This window comes from Lutra lutra, chromosome 8, assembly GCF_902655055.1.
Source record: "Lutra lutra chromosome 8, mLutLut1.2, whole genome shotgun sequence".
Lineage (NCBI taxonomy): Eukaryota > Metazoa > Chordata > Mammalia > Carnivora > Mustelidae > Lutra > Lutra lutra.
In genome coordinates, this window is record NC_062285.1 from 17,612,775 (window position 1) to 17,630,617 (window position 17,843).

At 36.8% G+C, this 17,843-nt stretch overlaps 1 protein-coding gene across 4 annotated transcripts in view; it reads right to left on the bottom strand.

Moving 5' to 3' along the window:
• SPAG6 (sperm associated antigen 6) overlaps window positions 1–17,843 on the bottom strand; it is a 62,914-nt gene that overhangs the window by 13,194 nt on the left and 31,877 nt on the right. For all 4 annotated transcript variants that reach the window (XM_047742947.1, XM_047742945.1, XM_047742944.1 and 1 more), the window contains 4 exons: window positions 9,626–9,831; window positions 8,589–8,762; window positions 7,269–7,421; window positions 4,387–4,578 (listed from right to left, as the gene is read on the bottom strand). In XM_047742947.1, coding sequence (XP_047598903.1) covers window positions 4,387–4,578; window positions 7,269–7,421; window positions 8,589–8,762; window positions 9,626–9,831 — 725 coding nt within the window. The remainder of the gene's footprint in view (window positions 1–4,386; window positions 4,579–7,268; window positions 7,422–8,588; window positions 8,763–9,625; window positions 9,832–17,843) is intronic.

A 17,843-nucleotide genomic window follows, 5' to 3' on the forward strand; every position in this document is an offset into this window, starting at 1 on the left:
ATAAAAGCAATTGTAAAAATCATGTTAAGTAACTAGCAACACTATTTTTTAATCTCTTGACACACATAAGAATAGAAATTAACAAACTAAAAGTGTCAATATGATGCAAATATTTGAGATGATTTCAATTGTTTTTTACAGAAAATGAAAGAAATTACAAAACTTATCCACTCTTGCTTGCCTTAATGGATGATCTTTAATGAAAACTGCCTAAAATGAATGTTTCTTATTCAAAAGTTAATTTTGTTCTGAAAGCATTCTGGCCCAAAGAGTTACACTTATTAAAAGGAAAGGGAGGTGCAGCACCAGGGTGGCTCAGTTGGTTAAGAATCTATTGATTTTGGCTCAAGCCATGATCTCAGGGTGGTAAGATCAAGGTCTGAATGGGGCTCTGTGCTGGGCATGGAGCCTGCTTAAGATTATCTCTCTCAGGGCACCTGGGTGGCTCAGTTGTTAAGCATCTGCCTTCGGCTCAGGTCATGATCCCAGCATCCAGGGACTGAGTCCCCCATAGGGCTCCCTGCTCAGCAGGAAGCCTGCCTCTCCCTCTGCCGCTTCCCCCTGCTTGTATTCTCTCTTTCTCTGTCAAATAAATAAATAAAATCTTAAAAAAAAAAAAAAAAGATGATCCTTCTCTTCCTTTCTCTGTTCCCCCCCCCCCCAAAAAATTTAAAATTAAAGATAAAAGGAAGGGTGAACATGAGAATAAATCTTCACGACTTTGGGTTAGGCAAAGTCTTTTTAGATAAAGCTCCAAAAGTACAAACAACAAAAGAAAAAATAAATAAATTGCAACTTTTATAATTTTAAAGATTTTTGCTACATATAATATGATCAATAAAGTGATAATAACCCATTGAATGGAAGAAAATGGTCATAAATCATATATCTGATGAGGATTTGTATTCAAAATACATAAAGAACACTTACAACTCAATAATAAAAACAGAATAGCTCAAAATAAAAATGGACAAAGGGTCTGATTAGACATTTCTCCAAAGGAGATATACAAATGGCCAATAAGCACATGAAAAGATTTTTCAACATCATTAACCATCAAGGAAATGCAAATCAAAACCACAGTGAAATGCCAATTCACACCACTAGCCTGGCTACAATTTTTTATAAAAAGGCAATAACAAGTCTCAAACAAGAATGTGGAAAAACTGGAACCCTCATACATTGCTAGTGGGAATATAAATGGTGCAGTCACATTGGAAAACAGTTTGGTGGTTGCTCAAAATATTAAAAAGAGTTACTGTTTGACCTAGCCATCCTACTCCTAGGCTTGTACCCAAGAGAAATGAAAATATACATCCACATACATCCACACAAAAACCTGTACAAATATGTTCATAGCAGCATTATTTATCATAATCAAAAGAGTAGAAACAGTCCAAATGTCCATCAACTGGTCTATGGGTAAGCAAAATGTAGTATAGTGATATAATGGAATATTATTTGGCAATAAAAAGGAACAAAATACTGAAATATGCTACAATATGGGCGAACCTTGAAACTTACACTAAGTGAAAAGAAGCCAGCAGCAAAAGACCACTTATAATGTAGGATTCCGTTTAAATGAAATGTCCAGAAGAGGCAAATCCCCAAAGACAGAACGTAAATTAATGGCTGCCTGGACCAAAGCAGGGAGGGTATGGAGTGACTGCTCAGGGTGGGGAATGAAAAGGTTCTAAAATTAGATTGTGGCAAGGGTTGCATCTGTGAATATACTAAAACCATTGAATTATACACTTTAAGTGGGTGAACAGTATGGCATATGAACTACATTTCAATAAAGCTGTTAAAAAATGAAGGGAAGCAACCATGATGACAAGAACACAATTATTAAATCAGATAATCTTAGAAATACTTTCATAACTAAGGTAATAGAATGAACTTACTCAAATGCCAAACTAAGATGGACCATTTCAATATGATGCCTCTAAGTCAAAATAAATGAAAATGCAATTGTGTGAATATTTTCAAATATATGTAGGTGAGCTTATTAGATAAAAGATGGATTTTCCCCCCATTTTCAATAAGGTGCAGGCAGATATAAAGCTATGTGAAAACATGCAAGCAATCCCAAGGGACTGCTCATTGGTTCTCTGGATCAGAACCAATTAGAGAATGCTTACAGAAGCTGACATGCCTTTGGGACAAAATGAACTTCAACATGGCCTTTAATTTGAAAGCTGCCATAGAGTGACAAATGAGAAATACCATTAGACAGTTCCTAAAGCTCTCGGATACATTTTTCCCTACTGAGACAATGTCAAATCAAACAGACTTGGACTTTCACTCTAAAGCCTTTAAAACAACAAACGTTAGAATCCAAGAAACCTTGGGGAAGCAAAAATAATAATCAAGTCCCTACAATAAGAAAATATTTGGATGGACTTAAAGCCTTGGAAGGATTGCTGACAGGATAATGATTAATAAAGATCCCACTTTTTAATTTACTACCCATTATATTTCCTGGAAGTAAATATTTTATCAAAAATAGGCAGAAGGAACCTTAACTTCTATTAGTAAACCTGAATGTTTTAGTAAAACTACTTTTGTTAGACTTAAACACAATAAAAATGATCTTACTTCAAAAGGTGAAGTTTTCAAACTTACTTTACTCTAGTGATATTTATATGACAAAACAGCATAATAATTCATTAAAAACCAAGTTACATAAACTTAGTAGTATATAAAAAACATTTTGTGCTACCTAAGACACCATTTGCAAGAGTTTCTCAAACTGTAATTACTATTGATTCCACTATTAATTATTCATGCTGTAGCTGATATATTCCTTTTTTTCAAAACTTTAAGGAAAATAAAAGTTGTTACACAGAGGAATCTAAAAGTGATAGAGACTATTAATAATTTACCTCCTGATAATCTAGAAGTTGAACATGATTACTATTCTATTTTGTGCACAGCTTATACCTGCAGAGACCCTGCAGAGGAGACCACAGTCATTGGACCACCAGAGAAAGGAGGGAGGAGGAACGAAAAGGAGGAGGAGGTGGGGGGGGGCAGGAATGAAGAGGGAAGTGGGAGGATGAAAAAGCAAGCATGATAAATGGGTTAAAGAAATATGAGGCGAAAAGTGAACTACATAAATAAGTTAAAATTATATGTATGTAAATCAGTTGTACTTGGACAAATAAAAACTGGAAATGTAATTGTGGTTTCTCACCAGAAAGCCAAAGAATCACAGAATTGTTAAACAGGGAAAGGCCTTAACATATTGTCAACTTATTCTCTACCAAACTTTGCGAAGGAATACACTGAATACTGTGGAGAAACGTAAGGGATGCCTCAAATCTATTAAGTCATTGACCTAGAAAGTCTTACAAAAATTGAAAAAATGCTAATGTTAGAAATTCCCTCAATGAAGCTATAGAAAAATAACCTGTAAACATAACCAAATAAACATAAATTCATTTCTATATAAAATTTATAAATCCAATAAATGACTCGCTATAAAACTTTCAGAGTTCCTCAGCTATATAGTTCAAATAAACTTCCTGCCTTACTATACCATGTAAAATTGCTTCAGCAAATGTGTTTTCTTATTTGCTAATTTATTGTTTTAACTAAATTTAAATGTCATTTAACTTACTCTTGTTAATTTTATTTTTGAATTATTATTATCTTTTCTGTCCTCTTTCCTCAGTCTAAGTCAATTCTAAAAACTACTTTCAAAAAAAGGTACATGCTTTCTTAAGGGAGTTATGCTGGGAAACATTTTCTTCTTTCTTTGAAATTCTAAAATTATTAAAAAACCCATCCTAATTAAATTTATGTTTTGTGAATCATTTTCATAGCCATTGATATTTTTTTTAAGAAACCTTCCTTCTTAAAAAAGCACAGGATTTAAAAATGTTTAACTTAGTGAATTTATGGACATTTTTCTTTTAAGGAACAAACATAAAACATATAATTAAATGATCAAGCAGACTTAGGAGAGGTAGATCATAGCTTCAGGAATACCCTCTGACCATTATGCCTTTCAACCTTAAATTCCTCTGGGCGCAGTTTTTAAATGTTAACTGGACTAAAGTTCTAATTCACCTCCAAAATCCTGCTATTCAATTCCTATTCCATAAGGAAAGTCAACATGAATATAGAATGCAAAAACCAGACATTCATTTTACAAACCACTTTGCACCTACAGAGAACTTTCTTCAAAATATGTCACTGTTAGAGATAAGGGTAACCCATTTTCAAAGAAAAGCTACCTCAGTTCTTCTGATATATTTGTATTTCTTGACTAATAAAATCAATATTACCCATAATATAATGAAAACATTTAAATTACGTATTTTTTAAGAATGAGTCAAATCTAACAAATCTTCGTACAACTGTTAAAAATTAACCACTTACTTTTACTTGAAGATCCTCAGAACTTTCTGTTGACATATACAATGAAAGCAGAACCGGCAAGGTGTTTGTGACTGCAACAGCCCGGGCGTGCTCTGGAGTGTGTCTCCCAATCTGTCCTAAGGCCCAAGCCGCAGCAGCCTTAATATGATCTTCTGGTTCTTCTGACAAGCAGACTGACAACTGGGGCACACCCTGCAGCGTTGATCAAAAGAGCAAGTGTTATGAATCTAGAGCAGGATTAAAGAGTCTTCCATGTCTCTCAAACATTAGAAGAAATCATTTTGTCCTTGATCCCTTTTTTCCTAAACGGTTCAATAAATGAGCACAGCACAGGGGCTGTCATTTTTCAAGTCAATAAAATGACTAGAACTAATTTACCTTAATTATCTGTAACAATCCAACTAAACTATCTCTGCTAGCATTTACTCCCCAAATAGAGAGGCATTTAACCAAATAACAGATGCCCCAGACTAGTATATTACAGGCAAACCCAGATTCCACTGTGACAAAATAAAAGTGTTTTAAGATTTTAAACCTTTTATTGTCCTTTGTTTAAAAAGTTAATTTAGAATCCTTTTTAAAAAATGCCCTTTACCAAGTATAATAGATCTGAGAACAAAATAACTACTATCCAAAATCAAATGAATGAGCAAGAACCCTATTTAAGTAACTTTTAGATGAAATAGATTCACTAAAACCTTTCCTGAAATAGTAAATAATTTTCATTTATTTTGGCCAACTTTTAAATAATAGTTTTGCCCATTTTAACATGATTAAAATATCAAAATAGCAATGATTACTTTTGTTACACAGATATCATGTACTTATATGTTGCACAGGCTTCAATTTTATCTCAATAATCAAAACAGAATTAACTAAAGGGTCTCAAGTACACCACATTTAATATTCCCAAGGAAGACTCAAATAACCAAATCAAATTATTATTCCAGATTCTACATAGGCATAATTTTCTAACGAATTTGAGATTATAATAATTATCACCTTAAATTTAGTATCACAAAAGCCAATATCAAAAGGTCAGGCTACCATAGCAAAAACCAAATGATTATGTATATTTTCTCTTTGTCCACCTTAAAATTCAGTTATCACTAAGACTAACTGCCTAAAGAAACTGGCCATATCTCTTCATCAGCTTCTTTCTTACAACTGAAAATGTGTGTCTGACAAAACAAAAAAGGTCAGATCTGTTTCCAGAATGAGGCAACTTTCCAGAAACCCCATACTTCCAAGATATATCAAGAATGGAGGCAAGAGGAAGACAAGACACTTTTATCCCCACCCCCCAAATTCTGACCTATGGGTCTCCATTGTTATGACTATCAAATGAGATAAGGAACATGAATGTGCTTTGAGAATTATAAAGTGCTGTGTAAATGGAAGTTGAGGTTACTGGTCCTTACAGGGCTGCACAGGACAAGGAAAGAATCATGCAGCCCTGGAGGCGTGCCTCAAACTGCTGCTGCCACCACCCCAATCTTCACTAACTGAAAGGCAAACTAGGTGGGAGAGGCCAGCGGCAACCCTAGACCAAAGGAGGGGAGCACCTCCTGGTTAGTTGAGGGAAGAAATACAGGAAGCAAAAGTAATTGCTTCTTTCATCCTTCTTCCTATGTGTAAGCTTTCTATGCACAAAAGAACTGCAAATCAAAAATCCCAATAATATCCCCATGGCGACCCTTCAGAAAGCACTACTGCTCTAGTCACTATCATAGTCTTTGGTAATAGAAGAACAAAAGCAAAAGCGCAGGATAAAAAGGGAGTGAAGCAAAGAATTATCAAGGAATTGGTAGAAAATAAAGATCTGAGGTTCCTCCTTATTCTGAGGATTAGCAAGGGATAAAAAAAGAAAAAAACAAAAAACCTCGCACTTCTGTTTAACACACAGCAGGTTTTCTATGCTGATAAGAAACCCACACCCTAGAGGGTTGCCGGAGACACTGTAAGCATACAGCCTTTGAAGCATTCTTTGGGAAATCAATATTTATTCATTCAACAAAAATTTATTGAGCACCTACTATGTGCCAAGGCTACACTCCATGATGGGTTAATACCGAGTTGAGATAAGGCCAAATCCCTAGAGCAAGGAAACAAAAACATTACTATCTGATGTGTGCTCTGAGTTTCCTCCACCTAAGAAAAGAAATCAGTTCTTGAAAGCTGAGGTAGAGAAGGTAGATAAAGAAAGGATGTGCTAGCCTTGTCATGTCTTACCCAAATGACAGGAAAGGGGATAATGTATAGACCTCAGAGAACAATGAAAATGAGTATCAGGCATGTCATTTATAACAGTTGTATATTTTGTTAAAGATCTATTTATTTATTTTAGAGAGAATGCATGCACAAGCAGGGGCAGAGGAGGGGCAGAGGGCGAGGGAGACATCACCAAGCAGACTGACTACCCACTGAGCATAGAGCCTGAAGTGGAGCTCAATCCCAGGACCCCAAGATCATGACCTGAGCTGAAACCAAGAGTCAGACGCTCAACCAACTGTGCCACCCAGGTGCCTCTATAACAGTTGTTTTGAATCAAAGTGTGCTTTATATGTCTATAAATATGTAGTCAATCCTTTGAGGTAGATACGTAATATTTAAGTACAGATAATATTAAACCTCAGAAGTGTTGATAGTTTGTCAATATTAAACACTGGTTAAAACTTTAAACTTCTGCAAAGTAAACCTTACTTCAAGCATTGCTTTGGGAAACTTACTAACAAGCCTTGAAAAAAAAAGCTGAAAATTTCTTGAGATAATTCTTTCACTCTGGTCAGTTCAATTTTACACTCTGTGGAAGGGCATTCATGCGTGGTTCTGTCTTAGTACATCTCACTGCAGTAATCAGAGGAAACGAAACAAGCACAGACCTTGGAAGTGATCACTGCCATTGCCAGGTTCTCAGAATGAGCTGCTACATAACCAAGCATCATGATGCCAGGCAGTCTTATGTTTCCTTTGCAGGACCCAATACAATCAATCACGGCAGCCACTCCCCCGGCGTTAACAATCAACTGCGAAAGCTAGGAGGAGAGGAGAATCAGAGCATCGTGACGATGAAGCATGAGATTACCTTTAAATCTGACTTCAACCTTGCCCATTTTTTTTTAAATTTAGGACCTAAAAAACCATCTGGTGAAATCTGAAATATCATTTAGTGAGACTGTTGTATTCATTAAGGAATAGATAAGTAGAATAATCCTGCTACTTCAAATGAGCAGACATACTCACTGCGAGGAACCACTCTGGGATTCAGTTTTTCATGCATCAATAGCACGACTTTTATCCTTATTGCAATAGATGTCAAAATTCCTCACCTAGACATCAAGTCTAGGGCGAGTTCATCACCAGTTAACACTGAAGCCCCCAATCACAATGTGTGAGTATGAAGCACATTAATCACTGAGTGCTAAAAGACAGTGTCAGACTTGAACCATTCTAGCCTAATTATCTCCCCTTTGCTAGCAATGACTACTAGCTGATTGCACTTCAATCTTGAAAAATCTCAACCAAATGAAGACGTTAGATGACATCAAGAATGAGTTTCGTGAAATGAAATTGATTAGTCAAAATATACACAGAAAAAGATGCGACTTCAGAATCTACCCAGATTTGCTTCATCTCTTCTCCTTCAGCATCTGAGAGCTCAAGCACTTAGCAGAGGGGTTATACTAGGTTGTGGGCCTGGTGGTCTCTTCAGACCTGGAGGCATGCTGTCTCTCACTACTCCCAGCTGACCCAGAATGACAAGGATGAGAAAAGTCCATGCCACCCATTGTCTAGGAATGGAAAGCAGGAAATTATTAGAAACTGAGATTTTAGGCTGAAATTCTATTAATATAACCCAGTGGTTCACAACTAGGGGCCTTTTTGTCCCCTGAGAAACATCTGGCCTATATATGGAGACATGTTTATCAGGATGGGGTTAGGGGTGCTACTGGCGTCCAGTGGGCAGAGGCCAGGGATGCTGCTGACCATCCACCCTGTCCTGTAGAGGACAGCCCCCCCATGACAAACAGTCACCTAGTCCAAAATGTCCACAGTGCTGAGGATGAGAAGCCTTGAGCTAACCAGATTCTGTGGCACAGCACTTGAGCCCTGCAAACAAGTTGATGTTTTGCTTAAAAACTAAAAATAGCTAAATATTACTGTATTTTAAAAACTTAATTTTTTTTTTCTTTTTTACTTACCTCAGGTGTATGTTTTGCAATCTCTCTAATTAAAGTAGAAGCATTTTTCTTCACGTATTCGTCTTTGTCCTTCAGGCAGGTAAGTACAACTGGGAAAATCTCCGCTTCCACAACCATTTCTGCCAGATCCACAGAATGCTTTGCAATCTGACTAAGAGCTGAAAGGACCTGACGCTGTTAAGCAAAAACCAAAATAAAAATACATGATATAGAGCTCGCTGCAGAGTTCTAACTCAAACAGCTTTATACACACTCAAATCCCTATATAAGAAGGGAAAAAACAGTTACTTTTATGACAGAACTTATAGTTCTGTCCTAGTCTTATACTGAGACACTTAGTTTCTTAAATTCCCTAATTCCCAAATTAAACGCCTTCATTCTTCTGCAGTCTCTTTAAATCTCTTATCTATGCAGATCATCAAAGGATATGACCTTTGGATGATAGTATTTCTTAATTAATACTTACTTAATGATACACGTAGTACAAAAAGGATCAAGCAGAAGTAGCATCTTATTTTTGGCATCATGCTGATAACATTTCTAAGATCTTACCATTATTTAGTTAACATTAACAATTTTAGAATCTTATAGAATGTAACTAGTAGAATGGAAAGTATAATTACCTATTAGCTGAATATCAAAAAAATTTTAGGGAGCTATTAAAAAAAGGCTAAGATAAATATGGCAGTTTTCATGGAATCTTAAATACAACAGTGGCGGGCTAGAAGACCTTTAGGTCCCTTCCAACCCTGAGATTCAGTCATTACGTAATTCCTTATTTTCATGATTAATATTAATACCAATGCTACTCCTAGTTTTCAGTGTTGTACATATTTTAACCAGATAGATCCACTGTCTGATTTTTACAGCATAAGACTCACATATTAAAAGATCAAATACATAACATACACATATCTGCTTTCAGTGATAAATTTTCTAATTATTTTTAAATGCATAATATTAATCTACACACATTTCTATTTTCTGAGGTAATCAGAAGCTTGATTTGTTTGTTTTTTAACTTTATTTTTAAATACCTTTAATTTAGAATCAGGGTTCAGGATCATCTGGGCTAAGTGAGCAATAGCTCCTGCATCCACTACCGTCTGCGCTAACTCCGGAGAATGCTTTGAAATATCACTGAGGGCTGAAGCAGCAATCCTTTTCAAAGCAATTTCTGGCTCCTGGATACAGAGTACTAAAAGAGGAACAGCTCCCGCATCCACCACAGCTTGTGACAGTTCTGTGGGTCCAAGAAAAGTAATTAAGTGAGTATGGGTGACTGACCCTTGTGCAAGCCATTTTTCACCCTGACAGATACAGCAAAGAAAAAAGGGGAGGGTGTACTTCACTGTCTCGACATCTGCATTTCAAATCAGCCTTCCTGGTTTCATAAACCATGTGGACCAATCCTGAGCTGAAAAGAATACAGGTCAATAGACGGACCTCCATTTACATGAACACATTTGAGGTAGATTAGGCTGAAATGGCTTGTTATTCTTTTTTTTTTTTTTTTAAGAGAGTAAGCAGATGTCAGCTGTTTAAGCTCTGACAATTCTGCACTTCTCAATAGGCAAGCATTTTATGCATGGTTTACAATAACAGAGAAAATTAAAGTACCAAAAATTTACCAACCACACTAATTAGGCAGTATTTTGTGCTATTTACATGAGTAAACATTAACATGAATCTTGTGCCAATAATGTCAATTTTTAAATTCTTTTCATCTTATAGTACTTTTAAAAGATTTTTTTAACTTACTCAGGATTAAAAGGTGAATTTTCACTGTACATACAACTGAACAACATATTTTGTATGTAAAAATGTAAAGATAAAGGAATAAATTTATCTTAACCATTTCATGTCAGAAATAAAATCTTTTGAATATACATGTTTATTTGCTTGCATGTCCAAGACAAACAGCTATAAAAATAACACATTTTAAATTACAGAGAATTGGAAACAAGCAGGCAGACCCATAAAATATATACGTAAAAAATGTCTTTTGAGAAGCATAAAACACCATACCTAGTTACACATTCTCCCCTCGTTGTATTCATGGCCTCTCTTACTATCACATATGCCCATTTCTAGAATCTCTTCCTTTCAAATTATGTTCTCATTTTCCCAGATTTGTAGTGCCTTGGCAATTTATGTCTTCATAGCCAAGCTATCTATTTAGCATATCACTTAAAGTCTTTAATTTAAAAAAAAAAGTGTTCAATTTTTTAAAAGATTGGTGATATCACATTTTCCAAAAGGGAATAATGTTAGAAAATACAGATTATAGTGTCCGATATTTGTTTTCCTTTAATTATTATAATTATCCTAGAAGTTCTTTTTTTTTTTTTAAGATTTTATTTATTTATTTGACAGACAGAGATTACAAGTAGGCAGAGAGGCAGGCAGAGAGAGAGAGAGAAGAAAGCAGGCTCCCTGCTGAGCAGAGCGCCCGATGTGGGGCTCGATCCCAGGACCCTGGGATCATGACCTGAGCCCAAGGCAGAGGCTTTAACCCACTGAGCCACCCAGGCGCCCCTATCCTAGAAGTTCTAATATCATGTGAATGGTTCACTCATCCTTCTATTAAACATGTATCAATGAAAGGTTATTAGGCGCTAGACTCATTCAACTCTGGTGCAGGTGACACACTTCTACAAATTAACACTACAATGATTAGCAACTGTATTTTAATTTAAAAAATCTAATGTGAAATATGAAATACATTGGGAAGTTAATATGTATCTGAAGAACAAGAGGCAGATAAAAGGACGATGGTTTAAAAAAAAAAAAGACAACAGCAGCAGACTGGAATATCAACCTCTCAATATAACAGATTCCTCAGAAGCTTCTCTGAGATTCTGCTGCAATTGCTTTAAGATCAATAAGACAGCAGGTGAAACAGGTGATTACTGTATCTCTCCTACCACCCCCACCCAAGGGAAATGGAAAGAAAGCATAAAGTGCGATATTTTATGTAATTTATAGATATAATTTTCATATTTTATGTTAATTAGTAAGATAATATAATAGTAACTTAATTCAGCTCAGTCCAAATTATACATGTGTTGTATGGTAATATCAACTTTATGTGTACATATTTAAGGGGACCTAGAACATATACACAGACAGTCCAGACATAGGATGGTTTGGCTTAATATTTTTCAACTTTATGATGGTGCAAAAGCAATGTACATTCAGCAGAAACTTGGATCTTTTCCCAGGCTAGTGATACATACGCCGCACAATATTCTCTGGGGATGCTGGGCAGCGGCCCCAGCCTCAGCTCCGCCAGCCACATGATCACGAGGCTAAACAACCAATACACTTACAACCATGCTGCACCCACACAGCCATTCTGTTTCTCACTTTCAGTGCAGTATTCAATAAATTACATGACATATTCAGCACTTTACTATAAACTGGGCTCTATGTTAGATGACTTTGCCCAGCCTCAGGCTAATGGAAGTGTTTTGAGCACGCTTCAGGTAGGCTAGGCTAAGCTACACTGTCAGTAGGTAGTACAGTAGCAAATGCATTTTCAACTTGAGATATTGTCAGTTTACAATAGATTTACCGGAATATAATCCTATTGTAAGCTGAGTGAGATCTCTGATGAGCTGTGTTTATTTTGAGAGAGTATAAAGATTAGTTCATCTATATATGTTTGCTTATTTCCATTTATATTTTCTAAGAGGTAAGAGTACAGTACAGTAAACTACCAACTGCTTAAAAGTACTACTTTTTTTAGAGATTTTATTTATTTATTTGACAGAGATCACAATTAGGCAGAGAAGCTGGCAGAGAGAGAGGAGGAAGCAGGCTCCCTGCTGAGCAGATATCACATGCGGGGCTGGATGTGGGGCTCAATCTCAGGACCCTGAGATCATGACCTGAACCGAAGGCAAAAGCTTTAACCCACTGAGCCACCCAGGCACCCCTAAAAGTACTATTAATAGGAGGGCCTGGGTTGCTCAAGTCATGATCCCAGAGTCCTGGGATTGAGCCCCATATCAGGCTCTCTTCTCAACAAGGAATCTACTTCTCCCTCTGTCGCTCCCCTTGCTTGTGCCCTCTGTCAAATAAAATATTTTTTAAAAATAAAATTACTATTAATAAAAACTTAGGTTCTTTTTTAAAAAAAAATCTATTATCTTTGTAATTCCCATGCATTTTATCCTTTCCTTGAATAACTGTTAGAGTACTGTATCTCCCTTTTCCTGAACCCTATAATGTTAGTAAGAAAGCAAACTCTGTTCTTCTGACTTGTTACCGAATCCCAGCCTCAGCTGTTTTCTATTCTCTCCAGAGAAGTGATAGTAAATGAGGAGAAGGCTAGGGATGGCTGGAGAAAGACTTACTGTGAAGGTAATGAAGCTTCCAAGAACATGGGTTGGGCTTACCAATTATGTACTTAAGATTTCATATACATCACATCTCCAGATTTATATGGTCCTATAAAAACTAGGATCAGAAACACACTGCTCGGGGTGCTTGGGTGGCTCAGTGGGTTAAGCCTCTGCCTTCAGTTCAGGTCTTGATCTCAGGATCCTGGGATCGAGCCCCCCATTGGGCTCTCTGCTCAGCAGGGAGCATGCTTCCCCCTCTCTCTCTGCCTGCCTCTCTGCCTACTTGTAATCTCTCTCTGTGTGTCAAATAAATAAATAAAATCTTAAAAAAAAAAAAAAGAAACACACTGTTCTTTATAAATGATGGTATTCTATTACCTTCATACACATCCATGGTATAAAGCAGTGTATGTACAGGTAAGGATACAGTAGGTGTACAGAATGCACACCATACTACATTACACATACTACAGACTATTTCCACCTGCCTCCGTCGCTCCTCTTTTTCCTATGGCATATCTTTCTCCCCTTCCCTACGGTTGCTTCCTCTGGCATTTCTGTGCCAGTCACTGTTGGTATCTACCCAGTAGCCTTTGTCAGCCAAGGCATGAGTAGAAGTTAACTAGAAGCATCTGCTGATAGGGTTTTTTCTTTGTCGTCCATAGATACAGAAAAAACTCCGACTCTTTGCTGACATGGTCAAGTGTATGAATGACAACTGGAACTCCTACATCCATCTTGCAATGATAACAGAAGAAATTACCAATATTCTGAGGATGGCTAAGTACAAAAATAAAAAACATCTGGGTCCTCCATGACACTATTCAGCTGCATAAACCAACCTTGGAACTGCCCTGACTCTGAGCTTATGTGTCATGTAAAATAAAAAAATGACCTTATTTTTAAGCCATTTGTATCTGATATTCTATAACTTACAGCCAAAACATCCTGGTATAATCCTGTCTTCTCTCATGTTCGGTATATTTACATATTTTCCTCTCTTCCTTTGGTCACTGGGTGTTCAAAAGTGCTTACTATGTCCTAGAAACCTGGCTAGATCTTGGGGAAGCAGAATAGAGTAAAATTGTTTTGTTGTAGCAGAGCTGGCTTGGGGTGAAGGTACACCAAGGAAAAGCGAGGAGTCAAGTCTGTGAAGTGGGCAGGGAAAAGCATACGCAGGGCAGTGTTTCCCATATTACCTGCTTCTCCCCTTTCCTGTGTCCTACACTTCTCTATTTGGGAAAATGTAATGGTAACCAAAGCACATGCAAATTCTGGTACATTTAAAAATTACTTCCTGTAACAGAAATCTCATGGAGTTCATTTCTAACTCCAATTTGAAAATGAGTTTTGGTTGTTCAATTAATTATACTTATGAAATCAAAGACTGATACAGATTGAGATGCTCATTACAGGTTTTGACCAAAGAAAAGCAGTGAGTCAAGAAATTTATCTTAGTGCCTGAAAATAGCTTCATTTTAAATTTTAATCTTCAAAAATTAATATTTAGAAAACAAATCTTCTCTTATGCAATAACATTTGACATAATCATTACTGTTAGATAACAAGATTGGTAGTTATACAAAGAAAAATGCAGAAAAAGAGGGTTATATACCAACATGCTAAGAATTTATAGTGGATTGATGGTACTATTGCTGATGTACTTTCCTTCTCAATTTGGCAAATTTTCTTTGATGTGATTATAAATTTTTAAAAAAGAAATGTGAGCAGGGGCGCCTGGGTGGCTCAGTGGGTTAAAGCCTCTGCCTTCAGCTCAGGTCATGATCTCGGGGTCCTGGGATCGAGCCCCGCATCGGGCTCTTTGCTTGGCGGGGAGCCTGCTTCCTCCTCTCTCTCTCTGCCTGCCTCTCTGCCTACCTGTGATCTCTATCTGTCAAATAAATAAATAAAATCTTTAAAAAAAAAAAAAAAGAAATGTGAGCATGTCTTTTGTCCATACATACAGCTACTGCTGTGCTAACTATACTAGTATTACTATTATAAAGGAAAAATAAATATAAACATTTTAGCATATTTTTCAAGATGGAGGGAATTTTCTTATTTTAAAAATGATGGGGGGGCGCCTGGGTGGCTCAGTGGGTTAAGGCCTCTGCCTCCTGCTCAGGTCATGATCCCAGGGTCATGGGATGGAGCCCTGCATCAGGCTCCCTGCTCAGGCGGGGAGCCTGCTTCCCCTTCTCTCTCTGCCTGCCTCTCTGCCTGCTTGTGATCTCTGTCTGTCAAATAAATAAATAAAATCTTTAAAAAAAAATGATGGGACTGTATGTCTCCTTTAAGCATTGAGAATTAAAAATCTTTCGAAAATTATTAATATATAATAGAAATATTACCCATTTACTTTTTCACACTTGCCCTCTTGCCTTAATATATGCCCTTATTACATTTAAGTTAAAATATTATATTTCAAAAATGTGAAGCATTATTCATTTGTAATCATTTTTTAGACTGCAAATTGGAGGGACTACAACTATCCAATAGCACTTTCTTTTTCATAAATAATAATGAAGGTCACCTACGGCAGACATGTAGACAACTAAATATACAGTTCTCAGACTTGCTGGTCAGCTGTTTCAGTTGGGCCTCATGAACAGCTCACTGTTGAGTGAAGGAAGGAAAACAGCGTCCTCCATGGGACTGTGACAAGAGTGGTCACCTGTCACTTCTCTCTGCCTCGCTCTGTTTTTCCATGATCCTTTCTACCAGCATTTGTAAAGGCTTATGTGCATAAAATTCTTTAAATATTCTTAATATCAAAAATTTGAGTGAGAACTCATTGCTTCTCACACAGTTGCCTTTTCTTAAGAATTTTATTCCGTGCTGTTCTTGGGACCTGGGTTTGTGTTTTTGTTTTTTGTTTTCCTAACAAAATAAAGGCTGAACTTGTAGTACTCTCTCACTAAGAGGTGTGAAGGATTACAACGTCAATGGATCAAAACCTTTAATACAGAAAAATTAAAAATGCTCCAGACACTTTAATTTTAAAACAAAAAGACACGGCATAAAGGGAGGACTTCTAAAAACAACACCACTCATAAAATTAGTACTATCTAGAGCTGGTTGAATGGAATACTAGAAATGACTTTGTGTTGACTAGAAGAGGACAGAAATGCCCACCAGCGTATAATAGGCATGGCTGTAACAGGTAAAACAGGGAAGTCAGGGAACAGGGATTTTGCTTTTATAGTGCTCACAGCGGCTTCCACCCCTCCTCTTAATTGCTGTGGCGGGTTGTTTGTTTCAAGCTGGAATGGTAAACTCCAATCTCCACACAGCCCAGGCAAGTAATTCAAATAAGTGAAGTCAGAGAGTGTAAGAAAAACAATGAGGAGAAGGGCAGTAGAAAACTGGAAAAGTACATGCACCAGCTACAAGCAGCAGCAACGACTTAGCTTGAGCCTGGCGTTGCTATGTAGGAACATAGGCCGGCTGCTGTCAGATCTTATCATGTTTTGAGAAGCCAGAAATCTGCTTTTTAATGTGAAATCACCTGGTTTTTTAAGTGTCGGCAACTTTTTTTTTTTTTTTTTTTTTAAGAACATTCCGTGAGACAATATAGTGCAGGCCAAATAAAACACATCCCACATCCATCCGTGGGCCAGCTACAGCTTCCAACCAGCACTTCACAACCCTGGGCTTAAAATTTATACCTTCTAAAATGACCTGTGGGAGGCTCTGGATGTGGAATCTACCTTTGATTCTTGAAGTCATGTTTTGGAGTCATAAAAGAACCATTGTAAATAAAATAAATTAAAATAAAATATAGGGGTGCCTGGTTGGCTCAGTGGGTTAAGCCTCTGCCTTCGGCTCAGGTCATGATCTCAGGGAAATGGGATCGAGCCCCGCATCAGGCTCTCTGCTCAGCAGGGAGCCTGCTTCCCCCGCCTCTCTCTGTCTGCCTCTCTGCCTAGTTGTGATCTCTCTGTCAAATAAATAAATAAAATCTAAAAATAAATAAATAAATAAAAGTAAAATAAAATATAAAAATTTCAGCAGCAAATTTCAAGAAACTGATGAAAACCTAAAAGTTGGCCTGCAAAAAAAGAATTAATCTAAATATATGTTATGATATTTAGCTAATTTTTCTGCTCATAATGGAGATGTAGGAGCGAAGACTTTAAGCAAAGTTAAGTGATCTATCCAGAGAATTCATAAAAAGGACTCAAAATGAAGAGGATCTTCAAAAAGAAAAAAGGAAAAAATACTATGAATTTAACACAGAAATCAGTAGGCAAATCGAACACCTCAGGAACTCTAATTTCTTTTAACTTTATTGCTTTTTAAATTATTTTTTCAAGGGGCGCCTGGGTGGCTCAGTGGGTAAAGCCTCTGCCTTCGGCCCGGGTCATGATCTCAGGGTCCTGGGATTGAGTCCTGCATTGGGCTCTCTGCTCAGCGGGGAGCCTGCTTCCTCCTCTCTCTGCCTGCCTCTCTGCCTGCTTGTGATCTTTCTCTGTCAAATAAATAAATAAAATCTTAAGGGAAAAAAAAACCCAACACAAATGTAAAAAAAAAATAATAAAATAAATTATTTTTTCAAACACCATTTTTAATCAGTCTCCAAGCCCTACGACAAGTTATACTAAAAACTAAAAGAACATCACGAATCATCATTTCTCTGTTTATCCATTTAAAGATAGGAGGTTTTTGCGTCTGGTTGTAAAATATATCATTATCACTTCAAAACCTTTTTGAATAAAGCAGGTAAAAGATACCTTTAAAACTTGGCTACACACTAAAGATGTTAATCTTATGTTATAAAAGTTACTCCATTCAATCAAACTCTTCATGATTTGGTAAAATTATAGTAAAAGCCAAATATGGTGTTGCAATTGCTAAAGCTGGTTATATACTGACCGTACTCCAGTATGAGTTTGGGAATGTCACT